The sequence below is a fragment of the Anas platyrhynchos genome, chromosome 14, assembly GCF_047663525.1.
Source record: "Anas platyrhynchos isolate ZD024472 breed Pekin duck chromosome 14, IASCAAS_PekinDuck_T2T, whole genome shotgun sequence".
Taxonomy (NCBI): domain Eukaryota; kingdom Metazoa; phylum Chordata; class Aves; order Anseriformes; family Anatidae; genus Anas; species Anas platyrhynchos.
Window position 1 is genome coordinate 15863737 of NC_092600.1, and position 23772 is coordinate 15887508.

Below are 23772 nucleotides of genomic sequence, written 5' to 3' on the forward strand. Positions count from 1 at the left end.
CTGCAGGTACTGAAAGAAAAAAAAAAAAAAAAAGTGTTTCTGAAAACAGTGAAAAGAAGGAAATTAAAAAGAAGAAGAAGGAAAAAAAAAAAAGTCTTACTTGCCTTTCTTCTGCTTCCAAACTGAGATAAACATTGCCCATGATTTAGAAGACACTGTACCATCTACATCTATTGTAAAATGTATTTTTACTGTCCTGTATTTGATAAATCTTACCACTGTTGTGGCAAACAGCATCTCCTGTGGGAGCCCACCTTTTGCCTCATTTTGAGGACCAGTAAAATTTGATAGACATAGCCCAGTAACTTTCTGCATACAGGGTGAAAGAGATTATTCCTCTTCAGTGTATTTATACCCCTCACCCCAAAATGCCCTCCTTTCCCTAGGGCAGTCCCAGATCCCATGAACTCTGTCCTAAGGCTGGAGTATCTTGTCAAAGCTGCTTAGTCTCTGTGGTAGCAGCAGATGTCTTTTAGCTCTTGGAACTGGAAAGCATGTAAATTACCTGCTGCAGAAGACATCACAGCTTTTATATGGCTAGACAGAGCCCCAGCAGTCTCCAGGGCAGGGATCCTTCACCTTTCTCACCAGAATAGCAGCCAAAGGTGCTCAGGAAAAATCCTTAGTCTATGTTCCTGCAACCCATGCAGCTCTTCTCCCTTTCCCCACCCTCACCTCCATGACAGTAACCCCCAGGTGGTTCACGGGGGTCTCCTTGCCACCCCCACAACAGGCACTTGCAAAAAGCCACAGTCACTGAGGGCAGAGGTTGTGCCACGGGAGGGACCAAGGGCGTAAAGAGCCTGCAGCCCCCTCCCCGTGGGAGGCCCAAAAGGTGCTGTGATGCAGGGGGGCATTTTAGTGGGATTTTTATGAATGTGCCAGTCTGCATTTATAAACTTCCATTATTGATGCATTCATTTACAAGGCACATTAGCTACAAAGCTTTTTATTAAACTGCAGTGTGTTTTTATATAATATGGTTTGAGAAAAAGCACTGCCATGTATCTGGGTAAACCAGTCTGTTAGGGCTGCATATAGTTTTCTCAGAAATTCTTTTAAATTCTTTTAGAGGTATTAAAATAGCCTTGAAATGGGAATTCTTTCATTGTAGCAGGTATTAAATATCAATGTGAAAAATTGACCACCTTACACAGGCATGTAGGGATAAAGTTAACCTTTGCTGGGTCAAATTTCACTGTGCCTAAACTCAGCCAAAAGATCACCAGCTATGTTTTATTATATGGTGTGCCAGAGACTTAGGCTCGCTCCTTCCAACTTTCTTCCTGAGTTTCTGTTCTGGACAAAAAATGGGAAATCCGTTACATCCTTCACATTTAAAGCTGGGAAAGATGGAAGACATACCCGTGTTTGGTTTGCACCACCCCTGGAAGGAAGAATTACCTTGGCAGGGAATGCCTCCACATAGAACAGAGTTGAAAAAATCACTAAGTCTCCTGTTTTCAGAGGGATGATAATACAAGTGATTTCTGTTTTCCAGCAATTCTTTCACAGAACCCTGTCATCACAGGCAAGCCTTCTTTTAGCTTCCTGTGAACAGGGAAATACTATGTTGTTTCTTGCAAATTCCTTTGCTGTATATTTATATACTGCCCACATTTTTACCCCACTGTTTACTTGCTCTGAAGAGAAGCCTTGGTTCTTTGAACACAGTCATTTATCTAGTCCAGAAATTCAGAAGTAAAATGTTGATGCAATGAGCTAGTTTGGAACTTCACCTGACTCTCACTTTGTGTTTTAGGTTTCCTTTCCTTCTTCTTCTTCCTCCCTTTTTTCTTTTCTTAATGTATATCTGAACCAAGCTTCCCATGCTCTTTTTCCTTTTATATATTACCTCAGTGTATGAGTGCTAGTATTTTCTTTCTTTTTCCACAAAACTATAGTCTATTTCTAGAAGTCTTATCTGACAAAATCCAGCTGCTGTTATGGACCTACAGCATATAATAATTTGCACTGAAGGAAAAAGCTGAAGGCAATTATGTGGGCACTATGTGCATAAGCTGTAACATAATGAGCATGGTGTGTTTCAGAATAAATCATAGAACCATGGAATCAAAGAACATCTTGGGTTGGAAGGATCCTTAGAGATCATCTCAGTCCAACCCCCCTGCCATGGGCAGGGACACCTCCTACCACACCAGCACTGCTGGTTCACGTCGAGCTTTTAGTCCACCAGAACCCCCAGGTCCCTCTCTGCGGGGCTGCTCTCAGTGAGTCCTTCTCCCAGCCTGTGCTCATGTCTGGGGTTGTCACAACCCAAGTGCAGAGCTTTGCACTTCGACTCGCTGAACCTCATTAGATTCTCATGGGCCCCCTTTTCTAGATTGTCCAGGTACTAATATTCACTAGCCATGTAATCTCTAGACTCAAATGTTGTCATGACACTGACCTATATGATAGCAGTGATGGGGTTGTTAGAAACCAACCATACATCATAGTGATTCATTTTCTTTTCATTTTTATTAATGCATATTAATATTTGAATTTGCTTTGGCCATTCCTCTCCTCACAAGCTTCCTTTCTCCTTGTTGTGTTTTTTGCTCTGCATGTTTTGTTCTTTCAGCCTCCGAGCTTGTTCAGTCCTTTTCTATACAGCAGTTTTCACAAGTGGCTGACCTGCTTACCAGCAGAGGAATCCTGTCCAGATGCCTTCCAGCTATTTATTCCCTGCCCCTGGGGTGCTGCCTGTTCAGCGAAGGAGAGCTCTCCCCTTTGAGAGAAAGGATAATTCTACAGGATATTCTAGTTACAGATAAAATAAAGGACTTAAATCTGCATTTCAAATATGATAGATAAGAAAAGATAAATAGATCGGATGTGTGATGACTGAGGAGGTTTGAGTATGTATTAGAAAGTTATTTTAGCACTAACTGAGAATAAGGGTAAGTTAAACTTCAGGGCGTTCACTTTTCTCCCAGTCACGCTTCAGCGTGTCAAGCCAGTAGGTTGTGGTCTGACATACAAGTGCACAAAATCCAGGCTCCATATCTGCCAGAGCTTTCTTAAGTTCAAGTTCCAAATTTGTACCTGGATCTATGCTTGAATTGTGTGTCTTCTCAAGAAACAGTAATTGAAACTCAATAATTCATGTTTTGTGGATATGGCTCATCTTTCACATCAATGCTCTTCTAGACCTCCTTTTTCAGGAAATGAAACTTGCATCAAAATGTTAGGATATTGAATATCCGCATTAAAAGGTTTTGACTATAACTTAATTTTAAAGCTGCATAAAATTGGCAAGTATCATCTTTTTTTTAATGTAGCATTCTATATGAAATATTCAAAGAAATTAAAGAAAAGGCTTTGTGCCTTTCCATTTTCTGCGTGAGAACTGATGTTTCTCTCCAGTTTCTTCTCTTAGCACAGATTGCAGCTATGAGCTTGACTTTGTGGCTGAATAGACATTTCAGTACAAAGAAGGCTCCAAGTAATTCACATGGTTATATGATGCCTTGGCACCTTGTGCTGGTTGTATCACCTCAAATCCAAGTAGTTTCAGTATAAAAATAGACAAGTTGGAAAAAGAACAGCTGTCATCTTTTATGCATCGTTTTAAAATTTTTATGTGTGATGTCAGTGCATGTGGAAGGTGCTGGATGAGCCCCTGGGGTGCTGCAAGCACTGGGCTCCAAGGGCTGGAGTGGTTGGTGCAGGTGCAGAGCAAGGCTTGGCCATGCCTTGGAGCACCAGCCATCCTGGCCAAGCAGGTATCCATCTCCAAAGCTCCTTCAGGTTTTCAGACTGAGTCTTTTCTGGCATGGGATTGGTGGCATTTTATGAGAACATGAGCACTTTATTTATTTCTTTTTCCCTGTTTTGACTCTGGTAATTATTTGTTGGCTACAGGTCATTATTCAGACTTCAGGATTCCCAGCAGCATTCACAGGGTAGAAAATAATTTTCAGTCTGATATATTAAACTACAGAGTCATGAGACTGTAGGAAGCAAAGGAGTTTGTTTTGAATACTAGTCAGCATGTCTATATTCAGGCAGCTGACACCCACTCTTGACTCTGACTGTCTGTGTATTAATAACTTGACTCTGAACATTAAAATTAGACATGTATTTTTTCATTCATGCCAGAATTTCTTTTCATGCCAGATGCCATGTACATCATCTCGCTTTGGCTAAGCATTAGAAAGAATTAAAAATACAGTCTTCCCTCCACATTCTTCTGTAGGGTTTTGTTGTGGGTTTGTGTTTTGGGGGTGGGGGGGGGGGTAACTTCCTCCTTGGTTAGATGTGTATAAACAGTTGTAACTGGTTTCTACCCTTACAACCTCAGGAATAATTCTGTTATGCACTGGGTCCAGTTTCCAGTCCTCTTGCAGCCCCTGTACATCATCGGCAGCCCAGCAAGGTGCAGAACTGCTGCTCCTGTGTCCCCTCTGTTTTGACGGAGTCCTGGCCCGTGGCGGGCAACAGTTCACCTGCAGCAGTTGTGTTCTTCAAATGCAACTCAGATCCTCTTCGTTCTTGGCATGTTCTTATGTCCTAAAGGCTCTGGTTATTTCAAATTCATTGCACATTCAAAATGAATGCCTATTACTCAGAAAATATTGCTGTTCTTTGTATAATATGGTAAATGGTTTAACAGTGGTCAATTGCTCTTGCGTGCATGAAAAGTATATGATCAGTCATTTTTCAGTGTAAAATTGTGTTTGTTCAGAAGTTATACCACTAGAATAAATGCTGCAGCCTTTTGCATGCACATTTATATAGCCAGTAAATTGTTTGCAGTACAAATCCAATGCTATTCAAAGCAGATCTTCTGTAGGAGTTTAACTCCAGGAGCCTGTGTGTCTATGTTAGTCTGAGTAGTGAAGCACTGGATGAAAATGTACTCCCTTGACTTTTGATTGCACCAAAAGGCAAAACAGGGAAGAAAAAAAAAAAAAAAAAAAAAAAAAAAAAAAAAAAAAAAAAAAAAACTTGGCTAGCTATCATCATTTTGTTCAAATTGGAGGCCATTTCATATTGGGATCAACAAGAGAATATCGTGAAAATCTATTTCTGAGGATTTCAACACATTGCAAGAGCTGAGTCTCTTCCTAAATGAAAATCACATATTGCCTCCAAATATATAATACATGACCTGCTTTTGATTTCCTTTGGAAATCCTTTGGATTTTACATGTGGAATAAACACTGGAGCCTTAACCTACCCTCATGCATGACTTTAGGATTTGCAGACTTTGTGGGATGAAAGAGAAGGCGCAGACTCTCAGCAGCTTGCTGCATCCATAGCAGACCACAACTGGGGAAATGAGACATGATTTGCCCTATTTAAATAGTAACATATGCAGTTGAATTCTGAGGATCTTCTACAATTTATGGTGTGAATTTGCACTATAGCAAGGCACTCAATTTTCAAAATAATTTTCACCAAATTTAGACAAAATGAAGCAAGTGACTGTGAATGTGGCGTAACTAATCCATATCATGGTTCGTCTATAACCTGTGTCAGCAGAGCAGCCCTCACTCCTTTCAAGGGTTAACTGTTTACTGTATAATGCTATCAGCTGATGCTTGTGATCCTTGTGAATGGAGAGATTAATCTGTTCAACGTATTTTCATTAAGGATTGTGCTTTTGGTTAGAAATTCAAAAGCCTGTAGTTCTGCTTGTCCAGCTTAATCCTAGCAGGAACAAGGTCATCTCCACCACATGCTCCCAGACAGCTCTTACTTCACAGGATCCTGGCACAGGCAGAACAGATAACTGAGGCTGGGGAGGAGGAAAGTAAGCATTTCTCTTTACTCATCCCTTAGTGAGGATTTTCGCTTTTATCACTACTAGGCTCCAGTATTTAACAAGTTACAAGAAATTCTTCTCAAAGTAGTTCAGTTGAAGAGTGCTCAAGCAGCAGAAAATGATGAGAGGCCATTATATAGAAATAGAAGGGGAAGAAAAAAAAAAAAAAGAATGTGACAGTTACATATTATGTAAGAAATTCTGTTAGAGTTTACAGTTTTTATTTTTAAATGAAGTAAAAATAAAAATAAAACTTGTGGGAAAAAAAAAATCTTGGATTTTGTTCTACCCAATATCTCAGAGTTGTTACAGTTGGTATAGAGGGAGAACATATAGCACAGCAATAATCTATTATTATTGTTGTTTATTATAGTAAATGCAGACTAAGGAGATTTGTTGCCAAAGAAAATGAAATTGTATGTGTGAGATACAAATTCTTACCATGATTACTGGATTATATCCTCAGCAGCGGAGGCAGCACAACAAGTGTTCTGGTGTCTATGGGCTGCATTTCCTGACACTCGATAACCTCTCTGAACATTTCACATCAATTGCAGTGGTCTGTCTACCTTAGGAAAAATCCCTCACAAGGAGGCCTGTGAGGAGAGAAATGGCCAAAGTGGCCAAAAATGGGAGATGTTTTTTCATCTTTTATTCTCACCTATGGGGGAAGAAACGCCTTGGGTTTGTTTCCCTGGTCGAAGTGCCCTCTGGCAGACATCTGATGGACCACCCGGCCAGCGCCATGGCACTGCAGTGGCACGTTTCTGTTGGAGCCTTGTTACTTTGATATCTTCCAAGGGTGCATGTTCAGCCCCCCAAAAAACAAGGTTAAGGATAAAACTCTAGCTCTGTCTTTATCATTTAGTAACAAACAAGAAAAGGCCCATGCCCTATTGCTACCACAGGAAGCAATGTGAAGTCTTCAGTATCCATACCCTCTTCAGAGCAAACTTTTGGAAAGTATTGTATTTGGTCAGGGTTTTTACCTTCCTTACTGAATGTTTACATGTCTTCAGTGGAGCAAACCTACCAAATCCAGGCACTGTATTCTAGGAACATGAGGACATAGGGTTATGCTAAAAAACTTCAGCCCTACTGTGCACGTGTCTGAACAGAGACATGTATAATGGTGCCTCAAATTACTGCCATCCTGGAAACACAAGCTTTTATTAAGTTCACTTAGTTTGTCTGGGAGAAGCCTTTATTCAAAAAAAAAAAAAAAGCATGGTCTTTCATCTTCAATTTGTCCCAAGTTTTCCTCCTGTACCAGTGTACTTTGAAAAGGCAAGGTGAGGAGGGTGTATATGCCAGGGTAGGAACTGCTGTAATAAATGTGGCATCAAAGCCATGATGTTTGTGTTGACACTGGAATAAGTGAAACTTCTCACAGCAGAGAGACCTACAGTACAGCTCCTTCTGGCTGTACAAGGGATTTACAGGCACAAGACAAAACCTTTTTCAATAGTTTTGGTCAGCAGTCTGTGTTCTTGAGAAACTTGTTAAAGGTAACCTCAAGTAAGGGAAACAACCCCTACAAGTGCTTCTCTCCCTACTTCTTCAGCTGCAGTCTTAGAAGAACCAAATGTTGGTGGTCACCCTTTGCTGTAGGCCAGAGATTTTTTATTCACTTCCAAGTCTTGAACAAAACCATCAGTAAGCTACTGTCATGCTTTGCATGTGGGATAATTCATTTACAAAGGACAAACTCTTGCAGTTTCAAAGCAATGAATCAAAGACAATTTCCTTAGTGACTGAATTTAATTTGTATTTTCTTCATGATGCAGATTGAGTGACAGGAGTTCTTGTTAACATGTTTATGTAATTGTCAAATGTGCCTTTTTTCAGATACCTGGAAGGAAACCATTTGACTGCTGTGCCGAAGGGGCTCTCTACCTTCAAGCACCTGACTCTGATGTAAGAAACACATGGTTTCAATGCCAAGAAAATTAGATGACTCTTTCTACACTGTGTTGTAGGAGGAACATAAATAATTAGTATTTGGGGAAAAACTCACCACACAAAACAAAAACCTTCCGTAATTTGAATTTGGAAAGAATTTCATAGTAGCCACTGCTGCCAGTAGTGTTCCTAAACAGTGGAGAAAGAGTGAGGTGACTAAGAGCACCAAAAACACTTCCTCTGCAGGAGCTTCCAGCATCTGCGAGAGGACTAACCTCTCATGCAGGTTGCTACTGTTTCACTTGGCAGATTTATCTGTACAGCACTGTAAAGGTCATTAACAGAGGAGACAGCATTAATTTGTTCCAGTTGAGGCAGCATTTATAATGCTAAGGTAATGAAAATTTGCATAGCTGTTTCTGCTATGAGCAGTCATACATACAAAGACAGCTAGACTCTTCAGTAAATTGCTCCCTGACATACACCAGAGTGAAATTTCTTGGCTGAAATGTTTAGCAGAAATTTTCAAATGCTCTTTGAATCAGCTGTAGATGCTCAAGTTGAATGGGCAGAACAACAACAGGTTAAAAAAAAAAAAAAAAAAAAGAAAAGAAAAGAAAAGGAAAAAAAAAGATATATATATATATGCAGGAGAAAACTGGAATCCTCTATTTTAAATAAAAGTTTTTTTCGGAAAAATCTCTAATTTTATTTTTCAAGGGAGAGCAACAACAAAGTAAAAAGTTCTGTTTGAGCCTAAAAGACTCTTTTGAAATTAAAAAAAAAGAAAAAAAAGAAAAAAGAAAAAAAGAAAAAAGAAATCTCTTTTATTTCTATGAACCAAAGTAAATAAATGCCTTTCCTGTCTTTTATTTATTCAGTTTATACCAGTGACCATTCTTTTTGTAGTTCCAGTCAATGTGAAGAGCATACAGAAATGTCATACCTGAAATAAATTGGAAAGCAAGCTGGTACAGCAAATATTCACCCATACGTACACTCATCTATTAATTTACCTTTCTTCTCTGAAATTTTTGCTTGTATTCACTCATTTTTTTGAAAAGCTATGTACTGGAAATTTGCCTTGCTGAAAAGTCCAAGGCCTATTGTCGTAAAAATAACCTCATGTGGTTTGCTGTTAGAGCTTTTTTAGAGCTGGTTAGAAAACATTATATCAATTGATAATATTTGACTTTTCAATAGCCTCAATCATTTTACTGTGCAGACATTATGAAGCCTTTAAAAAAGACTTTTCTAAAGTCATATATATAAATGATGTTTTCTTTGTGTATTTTTTCAGTGATTTGAGCAACAACAGCATAAGTGTATTGGCCAATTATACCTTCAGCAACATGACTCAGTTATCAACACTGTAAGTAGTCCAAAGTTCTGATGAGTCTTAATTGCTTTTCAGACACTATCTTAGGTGTTAAACAGTTAGTAGATATCTTGTTACTTAAGCGTATGGCTTTCGGTACTTCTTCATGGTTGAATTAGTAGTGAAATGATCAAAGAAAATAGTGTTGTAACTGTGTTCTCATATTCTACCAGCATCTTGAGTTACAATAGACTTCGGTGCATTCCAGTCCACGCGTTCAATGGGCTCAGGTCTCTTCGAGTGCTGTAAGTACCACTTTTTCAATGCAGCTGAGTTGCAGCTTATTAGAATGCTGTTGATGGCAGGGAGGTTTTTAATGAGCAGATGGCTTTCGCTTGATTCAGTAGTCATAAATATTTTCACACAATTAGCTTCAATGTACTTGTACTTAGGTGCAATATGTCCAGTAATGACTAGAGCAGGTGAACACTAAACTTTGAAAAGAAGCAATTATATATTTGCAGGATGAATGACTTTTTCTTTGATAGTTCAGGGACAGGATCTACCAGCAAACAGGCCTCCAAGAGTCTGCATAGGGCCAAACAGGCCTCCAAGAGTCTGCATAGGGCCTTTCTCTCCTGCTTGAAAAATTTTTGCGTATCCCACAGGAAAGGACTTCTTGCCTGTGAAAACTCTTCATGTTTTAGAGTGTAAGTTTCCATTGGATGCTTCAGCAAGAGTGTGTCTTTACTGAAAACTTGAACTTTAGGATATTTTCAGTTTGCTTAGATTTCTATAGGCAAGTTTTTATAAGAGAATGCAGTCTGAACAGGGTAAGTCAGAAGTCCCCACACCAAACCAATGAGTAAGCCAAGCCAGTGGCTGGCTGGGCAGCAGTGATGCTGACGTGCCCATCTTAAATTTCGTTATGCTGTGAAGGAAATTTCTTCTCGCAGTGACAGGAGTGTGGGCACGCTCAGAAGCAAGCAGCCTCTCCTCTCCACATGCTTTTCTTAGGCATCTGCTAGAATGACTCCTGCTTCAGTCTCATTTTCACTGCGTTCTCCATCTGACCATCAGAAGCTCACCCTGAGTTCACTTTGCTTGGTTCTTGGTGTGGATGTGTGACCCCATGGGCAGTTGTTTGGACACTCATTACTTGTACGGTAACCTGAGAGCAAACACATTAAATAGCTCATCTGTGATGAGATTATTTGGCTTGGTGCACGTGGCCAGAACAGAGGAGTTGAGTAAGATGTCCTGAGTGCTTTGAAACTTCAAATTCATTTTTGCTATTTTTTAAGAAGTTAGTTGTCATTTTCATTCAGAAGTTTCTGTGAATATAAAGAGCAGTGGTTATTGTGTACTGACTCCTGAAGTGTGGAATCCAGTTGTCAACATGGGCAACAGTGGAAGCTATAGGGCAATGCTATTCAACAGAGCTGTTACACTGCAGTATGGGTGGTAAAATAGATAATCTACATTTCAACCTCCTAACTTACAAGACAGATTTAGACCCTCAGTTTTCATTATTAAAAACACGGAAGATACGTGATTTGGATTTGTTTTTTGAAGTTTGGCTTGGGATTCTGATTTCTAGTGCACTAGGATGGTCACATTTGAGTTGTTACATGAGTCCTGAAACTCAGCCACAGATGAATATATTCAGTTTCATGGCCAAATAAATTATTCCATGTGGAGCTGTCTTTCTGGCCTGCTTCTGATATGCAAGATAGCTTGATTAAAGCTAGTTTGGGACTCTCTACATGGAATTATAGGGTAGATATACCCTGTCTCACTCTTTCCAATAGCTACAATTTTTCTTTTTCCTCCTATTCTTGCAGAACCACATATGTACAGAAACAAAGGGCAGTATTTTGAGTATCAGCTGTAATCTTTTGGCTTTATTAAATGATCTGTTAATCAAATTGGAAAATATCTTCCTTCTTCAAGGGAGAAGCCCCCCCTGTCTTGTGCAGAGCAGCATGAGTGAAATGAAGCCTGAATGGGAATCTCTTTCTCTGCTCTGTGCATTTGGAAACCTCCAGATTGATTTGATTTATTATGGCCCACAAAACTCTGGTATCAGCTACAACTTTTGCCACATGTCATCTACGTTGTTATTAAAAATCAATTCTCCAGAGGGAAAATGGGCTTCCGAGTGACAGCATGCAATCTGTTATTGTCGGTTATGTATTTTCCATATTCTCAGGAGAATTTAAAAGAGAAAGCATCAGCAAAACAATTTCCACTTTATTTTTTTTTTTTTTAGTAAAAGAATATAGATATCTCATTACCTTTGGCAGTGCTTGCCTTTGAAAGTAACAGACTCTTCTCATACAGACTTCCGTGTCTTCCAGATTCTGTTTTCTTTTATTTTTGTCTCTGTGCAGTAAATAAAATAAATATGCATTTTAAAATCAGAATAATCATAGATGTATGATGAAATTGATCTCTGACAGATATCTGGTTCTCTCCTCTGTCTCTTACCCTTTTTTTGTACTTCAGCACAAGCCCAACTGAGAAAAGGGCTGAGTCAAAATGTTTAAGTCTGAATATACATCAATGTTTACATAATCAGACCTTTAATCTTTGCATGGCTTATCCATAATGGCAACCAAAGTGTGCTTTGGAGCAATTTCAACATAAAATTGTAAGATTTTTTTTCAACACACAAAAGTCTATATCAGTAGTTTTTTCCACCAAAAATATTGCAATGAAAAATTATGATTTTCTTATTCAAAGCTAATGTTTTTAGAAGCTAAATATAGTTTTAAAAAGCTCAGAGATTGAGACAAAGTAATTAAAAATGTTAGAACTCTCCGGTTGACCTGAATTGATTATTTTAAAGATTATTTTTATTGTGTGACAGTGTTACAATTTATGACATTTCATCCTGATTTAATTAGGAGGGAAAGTCTAGAAATAAAAATATTTTATCAGATCACCAAACAAATTTCCATGTTATATTCATGGAAAAACTGCTAAATGAGCTACAGAATATTCTACTAGCATGGGATATTCTAGTTATACTGAAAACCAGTGGATGTTTAACTGCAGTTCAGGAGCTCACATTTATGTAGAGAAGTGCAGTGGTGATTTAGAGCTCACACAGAGTAATGTGTGATAATAAAACTGCTGCATATACTGTACAGACACCACCTTGGAACCACTTTTTGCAATATACTTTCATTGTTATATGTGCACTGAATTGACCTAAGAGAAATATTAATTGCCTTAGTTTCTTTTCTTTTTGTTTGCATCACAGAATGACTCTATGTAGTTATCCTGCAAGCCCAGCCAAGCTTTTAGCCACGTTTTTGTCGTTACAGAAAAGATTGATCTTTACTGGAAAAGCCCCCACTTTGTGTTCATAGTTACCTAACGTTAGGAGACAACAGGTTAGGAGGCAGGACTTGGGAACGTTTAGGTTTAGTTCATGTCTTTATATGTAAAGTATATAAAAAAAAAAAAAGTAAAACAAAGTAAAAGTAGGATTACATGAGGAAGAAAGTTTTTGCTTGAGGAAATCAAATGTCCTATTATGGGCTCAAAGCATAGAATCCCCATCACCTTAAATTCAGCCTCTTGCTGTTTACCAGTATTTGAACAAGGAGATACCCAGAAGTTGTGCTCCTGAAGGAGATAAAAAAGCATGCGTAGGCATTATCTGTCCAAATGCTCAAGAGTTAAACCAAGCCCTTACTCTCAAAGTTTTTTGTTATAAATGTGTTCTTATTGTTGATCCAAGAGGAAAAAGATTTCATTGCACTGCTGAATTCTTCTGTTGCCATTTTATACTGTAACTCTTCTGGTTTTTAGCATTTATCAGTTAATTTTAGTTGCACGGGTGGAGATATTGCTGACATAATCTTTTCATTAACATGCAGTCACTTGTATCCATGAAACATATCTCAGTGCTTGAGATACGTAGTGAAGTCATTAATTAAATACGGGTTTATTTTTTTGGAGTTTCTTACCTTCTTAGAGGTGAATCGCTTTGTTATTCTTCAGTTTCTCTTGGAAAGAAGTTTCCGAGACATTTTCTGTAGGAAAGCAGTTGCACACCTTCACAAAATAGAGAACTGATACGATGATAAATACAAGTTCCGCTTCCTGTTGAAAGAGAAATCATCTCATACATCTTTAAGTAGTTTAAAATATCAGCTCATAGGCTCATTCTGAGTTTCTGTTCATTTAAATATGTTCACTTCATTAAAGGAAGGAATATTTTGCTGATAATTTTTTTGATCAGGCATGATCTTGCATACTGACACCAATATAGGCATTCCTTATCTTACAGCTGTTTGGGTATGGCCCTGTCAGTTGGTCATTCCGTATAGAATCAGTGTGTTTTATCTGGAGTTACCGTGTGGGACTTCACATCCTTCCTGTTCGTGTTTGGATTAATCACTTGAAGATCCATCCTTCCTTATACATGACAAATATTAATAGCCCAAACTTAGGTATGCTCAAAAGAAAATATCAGAGTCTGGATGGTACAAAGGGAAGTTTTTGTGACAAGAACTGTAAGAACAATCCCATCAGGACAGTTCTGCTGTAGTTTTTGGTGTTTCATACTCTGTAGAAGAATTTTGCTTTATAGTAAGATAGAAACTGTACCTGCCATGAGACACTGGGAAACTTGATCATGGTAACATTGCTTATGCTCACATATCTCGCACCCCCACAGCAGATCCCTGGCTTCCAGGATACAGGATAAGGGGCCTTGGGGACCCTTGGGGACCTTGGCTTTCCTTGTTGTGTGTTTCTTGGTGTAAGGCACTGTGTAAAGGTTAAATTTGTAAGAGGTATAAGGCATCACAGAGATCCTGGTGAGGCTGAGAGTGGTGTTAGGGTGGAGAAAGGATGGAAAAAGAGATGCTTTTACTTTCATTTGGGGCTGTTTTGTATTTCCATCCGCCCAGATATTTGACTTTTTCACCATTTCAAGCACCTTTAACGGTCACGAAACTCAAAAAGATGAGATTGCTTTGTTCCATAAGTCACCAGGTGAATTAGAAAATAAATGACTCGAGGGAAATTGCTGCTACAAACCCGATACACAGTGGGCTTCTGTTTTGCACCTCCTCTGCCCCATCTAGAGCCCTTACAGTACTTGATGGACCTGGAAAAGTGGACATAAACACTACAGGATTCTTATATAACTGAAGCAGCTCAGGGGAGCAGTGCAAAACAAAATAACACTAAATTATATCCTTTTCCTTTACAACTTCTCTATGACCTTTTGTTTGAGAAGGGGTTAGTGGGGTCCAACAGAATTGACTCTTAAGAGTTCTTTCTATCTGTTACTGTGTGAAGTATTAAGCTGGCAGGCAGTGACACAGAAACTAGAAAAGTTACATAAATATTTTTCTCCATGCCATATTTTGCTAGATAGTTATCCAGTGAGGCAGAGGATGCTGCAGATGAATAGTTTATTTTATTTTTATTAAAAATAAAAAAATACGCAATTGTATATCTTCTCTGGTGCACTTTTTAGACAGTTTTTATGTAGTTGACACCTCATCGTGTCCCCTCCTGCAGACCATCACACTCATTTGCTGCTGTATGTTGTTAACAATACCCTAAAACAAGTATTTTCACTGGTAACAGAAATTTATTTATCAAACAGATTTGTAAAATACCACACAGAGTTATTTCCTACTGTAAGAATGGAAAACTGCAATGTCAAAGTGCAGATATATTTGCCTTCATGGACCCTTGCTCTCTCCTAGGGTCTCTCTGAAGTCAATATTTAATTTAACTCTCACATTTCTTATTTTCCCTCTTCTGTTTTCTTTGTGTTTTCAGCTAATGGGATTCTGTAAAAGAATTACAGGTCTGTATGTGAGGGTCTGCTTGTCATCAATACACTTTTAATAGCATAAATAGTATGTCACCTTTTTAATTTAAAACATTAGTCACCAACAGTTCTGATTGTATCATTATTTTAAATGTCGACATCTAGAAGTAGCATGGAAGTTTGTGAGTTGTGAAGCTTGTAGAAACTCACAAAGAAGGAAAATTAAATATCATTCTTCAGCACTAATTCCCTCACTTCTGAGCAGCTGGCAATACCATGCTTTGATACCTTCCTACTTCCCCCCTCTTCTAGGACGCTCCATGGAAATGATATTTCCAGTGTTCCCGAAGGTTCATTCAACGACCTGGTATCCCTGTCCCATCTGTAAGTACTTCTGTCTGGTTCATCAGTTTCAGATTTATAAAACAGTACAGATTACTGCAAATTTAAGATGGTATATCTCTTCTGTTTTTTCTGCTTACTTTCCATATTCTGCTGTGGATATTCACAGTTCAAAGGAAATAAACTAAATACTAGAACCTGTTGTTATTAGTTACCAAAATATTTTCTTAAGGAAAACCAAATGAGCAAATGTGATGGTTTCCTCTTCTGAGCACTTTGTGTTTAATGCTTTCTTTCAGCATTGTCTATGTGAAATGCAGAGTGTGTTATGGTGTGAGAGGGAGACAGGAAACCTCCCACAAAGAACAAATATTAAGCAAATGTGAATTCTGTGCTTAATAAATGTCATATGTTTTTCATACAGAAATGTTGTCAGTATATGAACTTGATGAATTGCTGCTTCAGACTATGTATTTTTAATCATAGCGAAATTGGTTATACCGCAGTATTAATTCTTCATAATTTTTTAAAAAATTATTAAAAGTTTCACGTATTTCAAGAAATGACTGTCATATTGGCGGGGATCCAGGATAAATGCAATTTTTTAAATGCAATGCAACTGATGAAAGAACTTTAAAGACAAATAGCTGCAATTTTTACAAAACACAGTCTGTTGGTGCCAAAATAGTGAACAGAAAATCCTTGTTCACTGAAATAATGTGTGATACTGCACATTATAAGACAATAGATGTAAAGGAAAAGTAATTTTGTATGCCATGTTTCTTGGTTACTGTCCTTAAGTAATCAAAAGGTTGTGTATGTCTTGGTTGTTTTGTGATATGATTAGTTTCACAAGTGTACATGGATATTCTGCTGTAATGCTGCCCTCATGCATATGAGTTGATCATGGTGTATACATATATCAAGACATAAAAATGTATGTGTGTGTATATGCACATTTAATATAGCTTTTATATCTCTGTTTCTGTCTTTGCAACCTTAAACATGCTCTCTGGAACATGTGTCTGAACATATTTTCTGTTCTGTTTTGGAGTGAAACTCCGACAGAGCTGAAGTCCTGTATCTCCTTTTGGAAGTGCACCTTCCATACTGGGAATCTGGCTTCTGAGGGTATTTTTAGAACACAAGAGATAAACATATCATGCCCCATTTGTTTGGATTTTCCTCGGGGTTCACTTTAAATGAAGTGCAGACACAATTTTGCTGGGTAAACTGTTCACCTTAGGGAGTGATAAAAACCCCTTTGGCCCAATACAGTCACTGCAGTCTATCTGTTTAGATGTATGTGCTGCCAGAAATGTAAAATACACAAAGCTCAAATGAACAGTAATAAATAGGATCCATAAAATAAATAAGACCTGTCTGGGGTGTAATTTGCAATGCTGAACAATTGAATTTTACAGTACAGTTGTGGTCTCCAGTTTCTTAAAGAGGATACAGCATGATCATCTGAAACTTTTAGCAAACACAATGATCTTGCTAGTTTTTAAGCTCTTCACAAGCCAGAAAAAGCTGGGCTGATTAAAACACAGTCATACATAATTGAAAATAAATTAATCTTGTGTTGCCCTAATACATAGATCTTTGATAAGAAAGCATGTGTTTTAAGTAAATTTGAAAATGGTACAAGAGGTTGCTACTCATCAAACTCATAACTCAGGGGGAACAAAACTTTCTGTTGAATTTACAGGCTCCGTGTGGCTATGGGTAAGATAGATACTAGGACTGGAGGAAGCTGACTACCAAGGTGCTGAGCAGTATGATCAGCCTTCTGCTTCAGTACAATTTAGAGGGGTCAAATGAACTACCAGAATTGCAAAGAAATGTTTCTAGTATAGACAAAACTACTGTTTTTAGTCAAGTCTTTTATAACAGATTTAAAATGGCTTGCATTTGGAGGAACAAAACTGACATCTATGTACTTTAATCACTTTTTCCAGCATTGTTTAAAGCTTAGGAGAAGATACTGAATTTCCTTTACATTGTAAATATATTGTCTGGCTGTACCTGATCAGTTTATTTGTCCTTATTCTAAGAGTTACCTAAAAAATATATATATATATATATTTTTTTTTTTAAAAAAAAGGCTTAACAGAAATATCTGCAGCATGTTTTGGAAATGTTGTTGGTTGTATTTCATTATAGCAGAAGGTATTTGTACCTTCTCAAAATAGTTTGCTATAATGGGCAAAGAAATAGAATATGTCAGAGCACATGAATGAGAACACAAGAATTCACAATAGTTCCTAGAAATGGGGGGAAGGCAGGAGAAGGAAAAAAAAAAAAAGATACAGAGATATGTGTTATAATTTCTGTAGTTATACAACAGTGTCATCGGTAATCATTTCTAGTGACTGTGGGGCAACCTCATTTCCAATGTACTTTATAAAGATTAATTAACATGGGTAACTGGCCTTCCGTTGTCCTCCCACTCCCATTTTATGTATTGCAGTTGCTTGATGCTAAAGTTAATTTCTGGGTCCAAAATTCACTGCTGCATTTTGTTTGACCTTGGACAAGTGAGCCGGTTGATCACAGTTACAGGGTTAAAAAGTCAACTGAATAGTTTTCTATTGTAAGCAATGGATTTACAGAAGGAATGGGTGGATTTTTTTAATGCTGTGCTGCTGTACACATATAATTTTGATGAATGAGCTCTAGACGGGATTTGAACCTATGAACCCTCATTATGAATCTGTCTAGGGCACAGTGGGTTCATTAGTCACTCCAATAGAAATGTATCAACAAATTTACTGAGATTTCTATTGCAATATCCTGTCTGATATTTATATTTGAAAGAAGATTGAGTTTAAAATACCATCTTAAAAATAGTTTTTAACAAATGTAGTGATCTCTTCCCTATCTTTAACTATTTGGTTAATTTTCTTCCCATTGCAGTTGAGGTGTTGCACAGTTAAAGCCTTACATTTACTTTCAGCAAAATAAATACTGACATCCAGCATCTTTACACTTCCAAAAGTTAATTGTTTATATACTTACTTTTCTGAAGTCCGAGCTTTGTCTATGATTGAATCATTGTCTAAAAAGACACTTTTTAATGAGGAAAAAGAAAGAGTCAAGATGGCACCTAAACTTAGGGTAAAAAGTTATTTTGTTTGTTTGTTTGTTTCCCAGATAGATCTGCATTAATAATGAAAAAGTTAGGTGAATTATTATTACGCTATTTGAACACATCTACTTCAACCAAGTGACCTCATTCAAGAGATGGGTTAACCTTCAAATATGTTTTCAAAGACATAAACAAACTTTATACCAGGTTGAAATTTTGAAAATAGGGGTACCCTTTTAGTGCATGATTCATCCAGGGAGGCAACATTAACGTGACTCATCAGATCCAAACTGAATAACACAATTCACTGTTAGAATATGCTCACCATGGCCAAAGACTTGAATTTTCCAGGTTGGTTTCTTTTATTTAATGAAAGCAATGCATGTCTGTTGACATTCCTGAAGCACAAATGCTTGATTGTTAGGTATTTATGAAACCTCTGTTACTAATGATGGGAAGAAAAGGAGCAGAAATACTGGAGGAGATAATTCTAGAAGACTTTCTAAATATTCAGAAGATTTTTTTTCCCACAATTTGAAATAAAGCTTTCCTATATGAGAGTAAAATGTGCCTTAATGAGATTCAGGGATGTTATCTTTGCTTGCAAGCCAAAATAACTGATGTTAATTTTTTTACATACTACTAGGGCACTAGGTACTAACCCTTTGCACTGTGATTGCAACCTCCGCTGGCTTTCTGAGTGGGTGAAAGCAGGGTACAAAGAGCCGGGAATAGCGCGCTGCAGTGGGCCCGACACCATGGTGGACAGGCTGCTGCTCACAACGCCGACTCACCACTTCCAGTGCAAAGGTAGGAGCAAGCTGGGAGACTGTTCTTTCCTATTGCTTTTCTTTGTCTGCACCACTTTCTTTCTATACTCTTGCAAGCTGGTTTAAAGTGAGTATAGACAGAGTTGGATTTGGCTTTTGTTTTCTGAACATCAGATTACATTCAAGTTGCATTTTCAAGTGCTCTTCCACAAAGTGCAGTTACCTCTACCACTGGAATGAGAAACAGCAGACCTCGGAATTAGACTTCATGAAGTTTGCACCAGATTATGTAATAGCAAGTTAGCATATAGGATGTTGTTATAATTTAGTTGAGCAAATAAATTGGTTTTGGCCTTCTAGCTACCCCAGATAACTTTGGTAAAAATAAGGGTTATTTTAAAATATAGTTATCTAGTTATTTTTTACATATTCTTGAAAACCAATAAACTGAGAATTCTTGTGGAAAACAGATATTTACCAACATTACTTTTTTTTTTTTTTTTTTTTGAAGATCCACAAACAACTTCATGCTCTAATCAGCTCTGTATCAGAAACTATATGTTAAGGAAAATCTTTCACATCTGAATATAGTCTGCATTCAGGAGAGGGATGAGGTGCAGCTGTTAACAATTAGGTATAGTCATGGACAGGAATATGCTACATTAGAGAGCAGTCAGACAAAAGATAAGGAGCACATCTTATGGATAAAGTATGTAGTGTGTTGTTGAATGTAGCTTAGGTTATACCCAAATATTCTTATTGGAAAAGGAGTTTTGGAGGTTTGCTCAGATTGCCAGTAAGTATATGCAGATCATAGAATCAGAGAATATCCCAAGTTGGAAGGGACCCACAAGGATCATCAAGTCCAACTCCTGGATCCACACAGCACCACCCCAAAACCAGACTGTGTGAGAGCGTTGTCCCAATGCTTCATGAGCTCTGACGGGCCTGGGCCATGACCACATCCCTGGGCAGCCTGTCCCAGTGCCCGACCACCTCTGGGTGCAGAACCTTTCCCTAACCCCCAGCCTGACCCTCCCCTGTCCCAGCTCCATGCCGTTCCCTCGGGTCCTGTCGCTGTCCCCAGAGAGCAGAGCTCAGCGCCTGCCCCTCCGCTCCCCTGTGAGGGAGCTGCAGGCCGCCCCTCATCTGGAGATAGAGCTATATTTATAGTAGAAAAGATGGATCAGTAGTCTGTTTTTAAAATGAGGGCAGAAAGTCTGTTTTTATGTCTCTCTCAGTGCCATGAACACTTACAATATTGCTTGGCACCACAATTTTATAGAGGCTGAGATTAAACTGCTGAACAAACAAATGATGGTGTTGAGGTAGGTTTAGAGCACAGGTTTCCAAGCCTGAGGTGAATTTTATGGCCTTTCAAATATATTTTTAATAACTGCAACCTTATAATTTAATTGCTTTGAAATGTCAGTCTCAAAACTATCAGAACTTTGACTATAGTTATCAGAACTACAGGTGTTATAATAGTCTCAAATGTGAAGTGCAAATATTCCCTAAATACTAAAAAAAAATCAAGAATTCACTTGTTCGCAGTAAGTGAAATTAGGAAAGTGATCATTCTTATGTATTAAACAGAGACTGAAAATTAATCCAACAGGAGAAGCCAGATGACTTCTGTTTTGAAGCTGTTTTGTATCAATAACTAAGCTCATTTTCAAAACTAAACAAGCATCTCTCAGGCAAGAGTTAAGTAAGCCTGTGATTCTGACTATTGAAAAAAATTGTATGTTTTTATGTAGGTATCAGTTAGGTCCACTAGGAAGCTGGTGGGCTTTCTGTTGTCCTAGCTGTCCATGTGGCTGTCTTTATCTGAATGGAAATGGAGAAAAGCATTGATGCAAAGTCTGGACAAGTAGAAGTTATTGATGGTCTGAACAAGTGTTAGTACACTCCAAGAAGCTCCAGACCCTAGTAAAATTCACCCTTTCTCATCACAATTTATTTATATACATTGAAAAACAGTGCGTGATCTGGTAATCTAATAGCAACTGAACCCAATTCTCATGTGCACATTTAACATCCAGTGCATTGTGCTGTTTCACCAGGACATCAGTGATACTCTTTAATGGCAAAGTGACAGAATTTTTTGCAGTGCCAAGTGCAGTTTTACCTATGTGGCCTGTGGTAGGGAGCGTTGTGGCTGTGCCATGAGCCAGCAGAACAACACTGTCTGTGGGATGACACAGTGACCAGGAATATGTCACTACTTCTGCATATGTAGGTTCAACCCTTTCTCCAATATTGCTCGCAAAGAGCTCAGGGTGTGCTGAAGTGCCCCCTGCCTCAAAAAAGCCTGGATCATTGCTGCAGATGTCAGCCCACACCAAGCTCAGGACCTTGAGATGCTTGTATAAAGGTTGTGCAGATATCCTCTGTGGCCTCCCGTAACTTTTACATTAAAAAAAATAAAATAAAATAAAAAGTAGTTTAACTTACTCTTGTTAAAATTACGTTTTTAGTGTGTGTCTGAGCAGAAGGTTATGTCTCAGCAGAGCCAAGAAAATAAAAGTATATAATGTGCAAGTCATGCAAACTCAGATCTGTTTTTTATTAAATTGCCCTCCTAGTTATGCAGTAGAGGAAAGGAATGTGCTGGGCTGAGGGCATTTTGCTATATGGATTTATAAATCAAATCCCCATGGACCAACTAATGAACTACTTAAGTGCTAGGAACTAACACTGTTCTTATTAGCTCCTACATTGATTAGCTTTGATCTGTGCCATAGGAATAAATGGAAAATGTATGTTTGTATATTAGAAAATAAATAATGAATTCTGGTTTAGTGACCTCAAAATCAAATAGAAGAGCAGCACTGCTGTCTGTCTTGTGAGCTCACCAAGCAGCCACCTTTGCCTGTTCTGAGAGGAGCAAGCTAAAAGCAGTTCAGATGTGTTGCACTCCACCCCTGCCAGTGCCAGAAATGCAAATGTTATTTCCTCTTGCTATCCTAACTCTAAGTTAAAAACATGTCTGGTATTTAGACAGACATAAAACCCAAAGATAGAAGAGGAAACAGTCTTCTTTTTTTTTTTTTTTTTTTTTTTTTGGATTTGTTACTTGTATATTTTTCACCATTACTGTGTGTCTCATTCTGCAATCAACTGTGCTGCACTCATCAGCCATGTTAACACTACCATCAGTACAGGATCAGGATAAAGCCTTTATATTGTAAGCACTTTTCAGCTCAGATTCCTTGGTACCTGTTCCCGTGATGTTCTTTACCCCCTGTTGGTGCTGTGCAAGTATTCAAAGTTAATAATGAGAGCTTATATCTCATAGAGGACACTCCAAAGCAAATTCTTGACTACAAGGGATCTTTCATCTCTAGTTTTTGTAACACTCTACAGCTCCACCTGCTCTCTAGTATAAGCTATTCTTCACTTTCAGGATGTATCACAATTCATTCTTGCTTATCATTTATCATTCAGGAACAGAAGGTCAGTGTCCACTTCTGATCATCACAGTATCAACTTTAAGATATTTTAAAATGCATTACCTTAAAAACGAGATAAAAATATTTTAGATTCATTACTGCTTGATATAATTTAAGACTTTTTGAAGTGTTATGCTTTAATTTTTACATGTAAAAGCTGTCAGGGCATTAATAGTTGAAATTTGGCCACTTCACAATCACCATTTTCTTAATTGTAAATGGAGTGGTCTTAATTAGCTTTCTGTAACATCTCTAATTAAATGCCGATTGATTCAATACGTGAAATATAGTTGGTATTGATTTGTTTTTTTGTTCTATTTCTTATTTGCCCATGAATTTCACTACTTTTCTGGATGGGTTATGTTCAAAAATGTCATTTATTAAATGCTATTTAAATACAGATGTGTGTATTTACCTGCATATATTTGCATATTTGCATGTTTATCTTTGTTACATTTTGCCAAGGTACCTGAATGTTGATGGTCTTTTGTCTGGGCAGAACAGGAGGAAAATAAGTTTTAAACTCTGGTAAAGCTAAGGATGGTAGAACACTTTGCACCTAAACATTCCCATAAGCCTCTAACTAAATCTTTCTTATGCATGTTTTTCATTTCTGCTGTTGAATCTGCACTTTCATTCTTGTTACCAGCCATAGAAATGTCATGTTATAGTTCCCATGTGGTTGCTGTTGCAGAATTTCCAGCACTGAGAGAAGGACAAATTGCTATAAGCCATATATATATATATAAGCCCTTTCTCTGGAGATCCCAATATATTTTTTCAGAGCTGATGTTCGCATGTGCAGAATATAAGCATCACTGAGACTTCCCCAGCACTTGATTTAAGTACTTAAAATCCCCATAATCCCTGTGAATCCTTAGTGTTGTGTAAAGTTGCACCCACAGAATGCGCATTTTTGCCAACATAGGGTAAATACTGCATTAAGAAAAAATGTATATGAGAGTATTAATTTCGTATTGTATTTGTATTGTATAAGGAAGTATTAATTTCATTAATACACTGTGTTTTGCCTTTCCAGAGCCAGTAGATATCAATGTTGTGTCCAAGTGTAACCCCTGCCTCTCCAATCCGTGCAAGAACAATGGGACATGCAACAATGATCCAGTGGAGTTTTATCAATGCACTTGCCCTTTTGGCTTCAAGGTACGCCTACAAATGAACTACATGAAAAGCAATAAAGTATTCTCCGTCCCTTCTATTTTCTTAATTGTTATACCATGAGAAGTCAATTTTACAGGCAACCAAGCTCAACAGATCACTTCCTTAAGCAGATTGTATGTGACCTTTCAACTGT

At 37.9% G+C, this 23772-nt stretch overlaps 1 protein-coding gene across 6 annotated transcripts in view; it reads left to right on the forward strand.

Moving 5' to 3' along the window:
• The window catches only part of SLIT3 (slit guidance ligand 3), a 515831-nt gene that overhangs the window by 413872 nt on the left and 78187 nt on the right, over positions 1 to 23772 (forward strand). For all 6 annotated transcript variants that reach the window (XM_027468588.3, XM_027468587.3, XM_027468585.3 and 3 more), the window contains 6 exons: positions 7622 to 7690; positions 8976 to 9047; positions 9227 to 9298; positions 15112 to 15183; positions 18879 to 19042; positions 23497 to 23621. In XM_027468588.3, coding sequence (XP_027324389.1) covers positions 7622 to 7690; positions 8976 to 9047; positions 9227 to 9298; positions 15112 to 15183; positions 18879 to 19042; positions 23497 to 23621 — 574 coding nt within the window. The remainder of the gene's footprint in view (positions 1 to 7621; positions 7691 to 8975; positions 9048 to 9226; positions 9299 to 15111; positions 15184 to 18878; positions 19043 to 23496; positions 23622 to 23772) is intronic.